We start from the raw sequence: 8288 nt of genomic DNA on the forward strand, positions 1-8288 counted from the left end.
AAGACAAAAAAACAAAGTAAATGTGACAAATCTTTTAAGCAATCTTCAAATCATAACAAGCAAGAGGATATTCACACCAGGGAGGAAGGTTACAAATGTAACCCGTGTGGGAGAGTCTTCAGTGAAATAGTCAATCTAAATACACTTAAGAAAATCAATACTGGAGAAAGGCTTTACAAATGTAAAGAATGTGGCAAAGCCTTTAAATGGCGTTCATGCCTTACTGGACATGAGAGAATTCACACAGGAGAGAAACCTTACAAATGTACAGAATGTGGCAAAGCCTTTAGCCGCTCCTCAAACCTTACTGGCCATTTAAGAATTCATACAGGAGAAAAGCCCTATAAATGTATAGAATGTGGTAAAGCCTTTCGCCAGCACTCAGCACTTACTCAGCATCAGAGACTTCATACTGGTGAGAAGCCTTATAAATGCAAAGAATGTGGCAAAGCCTTCAGGCATATCTCAAACTTTACTGACCATCAGAGAAATCATACCGGAGAGAAGCCTTACAAATGTGGACAATGTGGCAAGGCCTTCAATCGCTCCTCAAAATTTACTCGACATCAAATCATTCATAGTGGAGAGAAACCTCACAGATGTAAAGAGTGTGGGAAAGCCTTTTCTTTGCATTCGTACCTTACTAAACATCAAAGAACTCATTCTCAAGAGAAGCGTTACAAATGTGGAGAATGTGACAAAAGTTTTTATTACCGTCGCTCACTTAAGCAGCATGAGAGGAATCATAATGGAGAGAAGCCTTACATATGTAAAGCATGTGGCAAAGCTTTCAAATGGCATTCATGTCTTACTGAACATGAGAGAAGAATTCATACCGGGGAGAAACCTTACAAATGCAAAGAGTGTGGGAAAGCTTTTTATGTGCACTCAAAACTTACTCAACATCACAGAGTTCACACTGGAGAGAAGCCTTATGAATGTGGAAAATGTGGCAAAACTTTTAAAACTTCTTCACATTGTACCGTACATGAGAAAATTCACAGTGGAGAGAGACCTTACAAATGTAGAGAATGTGGCAGAGCATTTATTGAGCACTCAAAACTCACTGAACATCAGAGAATTCATACTGGAGAAAAACCTTGTAAATGTAGAGAATGTGGGAAAGCCTTTAGCCACTCCTCTAACCTTACTCTACATAAGAGAATTCATACTGGAGAGAAGCCTTACAAATGCAGAGATTGTGGCAAAGCCTTTAACCACTGTTCAAGCCTTACTGTACATCAGAGAGTTCATACTGGAGAGAAACCTTACAGTTGTAAGCAGTGTGGTAAAGCCTTTGCTTTGCAAGGTAATCTTACTAAACATCAGGTAATTCATTCTGAAAAGAAGCCTTACAAATGTGGAAAACGTGGCAAAATCTTCTAGAGAGAGAAGCCTTATAAATGTACTGTATGTACCAAAGCCTGTAATCAGCAGTGATGTTTTATACAATACAACAGTTCATGCTGGAGACAAACCTTACAAATGTAGAAAATGTGCTAAAACTTTTATAGCATGTGCTCAAAACTTGCTCAACATTAGAGAATTCATGATGGAAACAATAAAAATGTAAATCATTTGGAAAAAACATTTTATCATACAGAACAACCCAAAGTTTCAGAACTGAGATAAGTAATTTCTAGTATGCTTTAAAACATCAAGGTTGTGGATGGTTCCACATGTATGAATACTTACCGTGAATTGTTTTGCTGGTATTTGACATATTTTGAGAAGGAAATATTAATATTAATTTCACTGTCTTTCTAGTGCATGCTACTATGATTTTATTCCTTGCGTGAGTGTGAAATTATGAAGTTGAATGTTTCTGCCTTAGGATCTATGAGCTTGTATATTAGGTGGTGAATGGTTTTCACTCATATCTACATTGTAATGCATAATGTTTGAAAAACATCCAAATATAGATGCTGTTTTTGGTTGACTTTGAACGTTGCATGTCACAATGAAGAGCATCTTTTTTATTCCCATTAATATAAGACAAAGGAACATTATGAATTTTAACTACTTTTACTAATTAACCTCTAAGGGGAGTATTGTGGCAGTTCATTAAAACCCTGACATATCTTCATAGTAGCCAGAGATAAAAGTGATGAATATTAGTTGTGGTTGAATTAAAAAAACTGATCAGGGAGCTGGACCTGTGGTGGCGCAGTGGATAAAGCCATCGACCTGGAAACGCTGAGGTTGCCAGTTCAAAACCCTGGGCTTGCCTGGTCACGGCACATATGGAGTTGATGCTTTCAGCTCCTCCCCATTCTCTCTCTCTCTCTCCTCTCTAAAATGAATAAATTAAAAAAACCTGATCAGGGAGGTCCTGGCCAGTTGGCTCAGTGATAGAGTGTCAGCCCAGCATGTGGAAGTCCTGGGTTCAATTCCCAGTCAGGGCACACAGGAGAAACACCCATCTGTTTCTCCACCCTTCCCCCTCTCCTTTCTCTCTATCTCTCTCTTCCCCTCCTGCAGCCAGGGTTCCACTGGAGCAAAGTTGGCCCGAGTGCTGAAGATGTCTCCATGGCCTTGCCTCAGGTGCTAGAATGGCTCTGGTTGTAATGGAGCAATGCCTCAGATGGGCAGAGCATCGCCCACTGGTGGGCATGCCGGGTGGATCCTGGTTGGGCACATGTGGGAGTCTGTCTCTCTGCCTCTCCGCTTCATTCTTCAGAAAAAAGAAAAAAAAACAAACAAAAAGAAACTGATCAGGGATATCTGAGAAAGTATAAACAATTCTAAGGGCATAAAATTATTGTATATCTATGTTTACTAATTAGCCTCCATTCTGGAAACCAAAAAAGACATAGCTATCAGATCGTTATATCAGAAAGACAGGAGTGCTTCTTGAATATTTGTACTGTTTATTTTGACAGATGGTTACACAAAGAGTTTTTCTTGCCTGACCAGGCAGTGGTGCAGTGGATAGAGTGTCGGACTGGGATGCCAAGGACCCAGGTTGTTTTTTTTTTTTTTTTTCTTTTCCATTTTTCTGAAGCTGGAAACAGGGAGAGACAGTCAGACAGACTCCCGCATGCACCCAACCGGGATCCACCCGGCACGCCCACCACGGGCGACGCTCTGCCCACCAGGGGGCGATGCTCTGCCCATCCTGGGTGTCGCCATGTTGCGACCAGAGCCACTCTAGCGCCTGGGGCAGAGGCCACAGAGCCATCCCCAGCGCCCGGGCCATCTTTGCTCCAATGGAGCCTTGGCTGCGGGAGGGGAAGAGAGAGACAGAGAGGAAAGCGCGGCGGAGGGATGGAGAAGCAAATGGGTGCTTCTCCTGTGTGCCCTGGCCGGGAATCGAACCCGGGTCCTCCGCACGCTAGGCCGACGCTCTACCGCTGAGCCAACCGGCCAGGGCCCAAGGACCCAGGTTTAAGACCCCAAGGTCGCCAGCTTGAGCACTCACCAGCTTGGACCCAAGGTCGCTGGCTCGAGCAAGGGGTTACTCGGTCTGCTGAAGGCCCACAGTCAAGGCACATGTGAGAAAGCAATCAATGAACAACTAAGGTGTCGCAGTGCGCAACAAAAAACTAATGATTGATGCTTCTCATCTCTCCGTTCCTGTCTGTCCCTGTCTATCCCTCTCTCTGTCTCTGTAAAAAAAAAAAAAGTTTTTCTTGCTTTATTTGGACTATGTATGAACTATTTATATATATGTAGTTTTTTTACTAAGGTCCTGGTGGGTTTACTCAGAGCATTGTTTGGATGTGCTAGGGGTTGGTTCAGTCCCTGGTCAGGGCACCTACAAGAATCAACCAATTACCCTGACTAGATAGCTTGGCTGGTCATCCCCAGCGACAGAGGTTACCGGTTTGATTCCTGGTCAGGGCACATACAGGAACAGCTTGATGTACCTGTGTCTCTCTCTCCCTTACTGTCTTGCCAAAATCGATAAATAAAAATTTAAAAAGAACAATTCAAAAAGAAAAAAGAACAATTCAATGCATAAGTGGTTGGAAGAACAAATTGATGTCTCTCTTTTCTCTCTAAAATCAATAAATAAGCAAAATTTTAAACATTATTTTCATTAATAAGGCTCAACAAATTTGAATGTGTTCATGTAACCAGCCTTACTCAAAGTTGTATGTATGGGAATAGAAAAGTAAATGCACCTGGGTGTTGGTATGAAATTCTGTTCTCTTGGAGAATAGTGCAGTAATAAATAAGGGAATGCTGTTAGCCAATCAGGTTCTTTATACACTTTTTTTTTTTTTTAAGTCAGAGGAGGTGGGGCGTTAGGCAGATTCCCACATGGACTCTGACCGGGATCCACCCAGCAACCCTATGTTAGACCGATGCTCCAGTACCGAGCTATTTTTAGCACCTGAGGCTGACACACATGAACCAACAGAGCTATCTTCAGTGCCTGAGGTCAATCTCAAACCAATCAAGCCCCTGGCTAAGGGAGGGGAGAGGGAGGGGAAAAGAAGCAGGTGGTCACTTCTCTTGTGTGCCCTGATTCCTCGGACATCCATTCACCATGCTGATGTTCTATCTGCTGAGCCAGTGGCCAGGGACTCTATACTATTTTATTTTATTTTATTCTTTTCTATTCTATTTTATTTTAGTGAGAGAGAGAGAAAGACAACAGGAAGGGAGAGAGATGTGAAGCATCAACTCATAGTTGCAGCACCTTAGTTATTCATTGATTGCTTTCTCATATGTGCCTTAACTGGGGGCTCTAGCCAAGCCAGTGTCCCCTTGTCAAGCCAGCAACCACGGGGTCATGTCTATGATCCGATGCTCAAGCTGGTGAGCCCACACTCAAGCCAGCAACCTTGGGGTTTTGAACCTGGGTCCTCTGCATCCCAGGCTAATGCTCTATCCACTGTTCCACCGCTTTGTCAGGGCTCTTTTTATATTTTTAAACTATGTTAATAAAACCATACTTCTTGGTTTCAAAACTGACCTTTCCATTCTATTTCAAATTATTAATATTTTTCTGTAAGAGGACACTGACTTCTTTAACTTCAAATGCATTGATAAAATAAGGCAAAGCCAGTTTCCCCTACCAGTCTTCTTTTCCAGAGGTTCTTGGACATTTGTGCCCATTAATTCATCACCACATATGTAGTCTCTTTAATTCTGAATTATACAGAGCTGAAAGGGTATCCCTAAGTGCCCCTAAGCACTCTGTACTGAACAACCTTGCTGATTGTACAGCCAACTCCTCATCTTAATCCATGCCTGTTGTTATAAGTCGGGCGCAGAGAGAGAGATCAGCAGACGAAATCATCGTGGACTAGCAAAGGACCACCGCTCGCTCAGGCGCCGAGTTCTCGCTGTGTCCTATTTTTATTCATAAGATTTCAAAAAGCTTGTTTACTCAGAAATTGGCATAGCATCAAGCATAACTTTTACTTAAAGATACATGGAATACATCTGCATGATAGCTTAATAACAATATAATATCAAAAGGCATTAATTGCTATTGCTTCTATGGTTCCCACAACATTCCTCTCTCTATCTCAAGGGATAAAGAACAAATCTTTTTTTTTCTTTTTTTCTTTATTCATTTTTGGAGAGGAGAGAGAGTGAGAGAGAGAGACAGAGAGAGAGAAGGGGGGAGGAGCTGGAAGCATCAATTCCCATATGTGCCTTGACCAGGCAAGCCCAGGGTTTCGAACCGGCGACTTCAGCATTTCCAGGTCGACGCATTATCCACTGCGCCACCACAGGTCAGGCCAAGAACAGAAATCTTGAAAGGAACAGAAATCTTATGAGAATATTTTACTGAGAAAAAGCCCAGCAACTGCCTTCAGTCACATAGACCTGTTTCAGTGACCCGCCTTCAAGTCACAAAACAATTCTCTTGGCAAAACATTCTTTTCTTATTGGCTGTGTTCCCATCTTTGGCCATGCAATGGGTTATTCCACTGCATATGCCCGAGTAGACACACCTTCACAGGATGGTCATCTCAAGGGAGTCCCTTCCCAAGTTCTGTGGCACTGCCTCATGCAGAGACATGTAACAGATGTTTCCTTATGTAAATAATAAAAGCAAATGCTAACACTTTCAAATTTTTAATTATACCATTACTCTTAGTAATTTTTAACTTAAAATATGCAAGTTAATATTTGCTGTGGAGATTCAGAAGATGGTGCTAGATGGAGTTTGGATCAACAAGATCATAACCTGTAAAAAAGGACATTCTTGTTTCCTCAAAACTAATAGCTTTCCTCAAAGCTTTCAGTGTTTTTTCCCTAACACAGAGGTTGTATTATCTTAAATAATTAAATTCTTGCACTGAAGTAGATTGAAACTTTGGAAGATAAATTGCTCTTGGGCAAGAAAACAGAAATCAACTTCCCTCTTCCTCCCCCCAGGACTTCCAGGGCTGAGCTCATTATAGAAAAACTGACCTGCCATTTCTCTATAGGTGAACTCTTCCACTAGTACTGATGAGGGAAAACATAGATGTTAACAGGTACTGTGGAAAAAAGTTACTGAGAGCAGAAATTTTATAGTATCTAGGGCTTACTTTATAGAGAATATACCACCCTATTAAATGCCCTTTGATATTGCAATATTAATGATTCTTGAGGTGAAAATTAAGCTAAATGTCTTTTTGAGACTATTTTACAAGTTTTGTTATCTATACCTTACAAAATACTCAGAAATAGAAAACAAAAATAGAGCTAAAAGATACTTTTTTTTTTTTTTCATCTTTCTGAAGCTGGAAACAGGGAGAGACAGACAGACTCCCGCATGCGCCCGACAGGGATCCACCCGGCACGCCCACCATGGGGCGATGCTCTGCCCACCAGGGGGTGATGCTCTGCTCATTCTGGGCGTCGCCATGTTGCGACCAGAGCCACTCTAGTGCCTGAGGCAGAGGCCACAGAGCCATCCCCAGCGCCCGGGCCATCTTTGCTCCAATGGAGCCTTGGCTGTGGGAGGGGAAGAGAGAGACAGAGAGGAAAGCAAGCGTGGCGGAGGGGTGGAGAAGCAAATGGGCGCTTCTCCTGTGTGCTCTGGCTGGGAATCGAACCTGGGTCCTCCGCACGCCAGGCCGACGCTCTACCGCTGAGCCAACCGGCCAGGGCTGATACTTTTTTTTTCATTCAGTGACAGGAGGGGAGACAGACTCCCACATGCACCTGACTGGGATCCACCCGGCATGCCCACTAGAGGGTGAAGCTCTGCCGGTCTTGGTTGTTGCTCCATTGCTCAGCAACTGAGCTCTTCCTAGTGCCTGAGGTAGAGGCCGTGGAGCCATCCTCACCACCCTGGGCCAACTTGCTCCAATCGAGCCATGGCTTCAGGAGGGGGAGAGAGAGAAAGAGAGAAATAAGAGAGGGAGAGGTACAGAAGCAGATGATTGCTTCTCCTGTGTGCCCTGACCTGGAATCAAACCCAGGACATCCACATGCTGGGCCGATGCTCTACCACGGAGCCAACCAGCCAGGGCCAAAATATACAACATTAAAATATAAAATTTTATATTTCGTCAGAAGAAACATAATAAATTTGAAACTTCATTATATTTAGATTATTACTGACATAAATATAGTATGATGTGAACAAGTTAATCACAAGGTATTTGAAGGTAATTTATTTCATGTGTGCAATAGAACAATTCTTTTTAAAATGCAATTTATAACAATATTCACTTTTATTTATAACTTTAGATTTTACTTTTATTGTCCTGACCGGATAGCAAAGTTGGTTAGAGCATTGTTCTGAAGCACAGGTTGCCGGGTTGATCCCCAGTCAGGGCACAAACAGGAACAGATTGATGTTCCTGTCTCTGTCTCTCCCTTACTCTCTCGCTAAATAAATTGCTGGGCAAACAAGTGTGTTAGTTTAGCTAGCTTGTACTTTCCCTGATTGGTGCCTGCACGGGCCAGCATGTGTGTATAGTCTACTAAGGCTGCAGGTGCTTGCCCTCAGGGCAGCAGATTGTAGATTGCAGATTGCTGCCATTGCGAGGGGCCACTGATTGCCGGAGAAGGGGTCCCCCACACTCCTGTTTTGCTAGTTAGTGAGCCCTGAGAGGAAAGAAGCGGATTCCCGTGCCTGCTTGCTCGTCCACCTTTGCTAGACTCTAATAAACCCAACGGCCCACCATCCAGCTCCACAGTCTCTCTACCATCTCTCCATCATCTCTCCCAATCTAATGTGAACCTGCATGGCCACCGCACCGAGCCTTACATAAATTTTAAAAAAGATTCTACTTTCATCAATTTTAGAGGGGCGTGAGGTGGTGGAGGAGGTAGTGGAGGAGTAGGAAGCATCAACTCATAGTAATAGCTTTTTTGTTGTTTTTTGA

General features: G+C 43.0%; 1 protein-coding gene and 1 long non-coding RNA gene across 2 annotated transcripts in view; one reads left to right on the forward strand and one right to left on the reverse strand.

Moving 5' to 3' along the window:
• LOC136331995 (zinc finger protein 420-like) overlaps nt 1-1946 on the forward strand; it is a 107104-nt gene extending 105158 nt beyond the window's left edge. Inside the window, exon 8 of the mRNA XM_066271215.1 lies at nt 65-1946. Coding sequence (XP_066127312.1) covers nt 65-1386 — 1322 coding nt within the window. The 3' untranslated portion in view covers nt 1387-1946. The remainder of the gene's footprint in view (nt 1-64) is intronic.
• The window catches only part of LOC136332021 (uncharacterized), a 122932-nt gene that overhangs the window by 78068 nt on the left and 36576 nt on the right, over nt 1-8288 (reverse strand). The window lies entirely within an intron of this gene.

The sequence above is a fragment of the Saccopteryx bilineata genome, chromosome 3 (genome assembly GCF_036850765.1).
Source record: "Saccopteryx bilineata isolate mSacBil1 chromosome 3, mSacBil1_pri_phased_curated, whole genome shotgun sequence".
NCBI lineage: Eukaryota > Metazoa > Chordata > Mammalia > Chiroptera > Emballonuridae > Saccopteryx > Saccopteryx bilineata.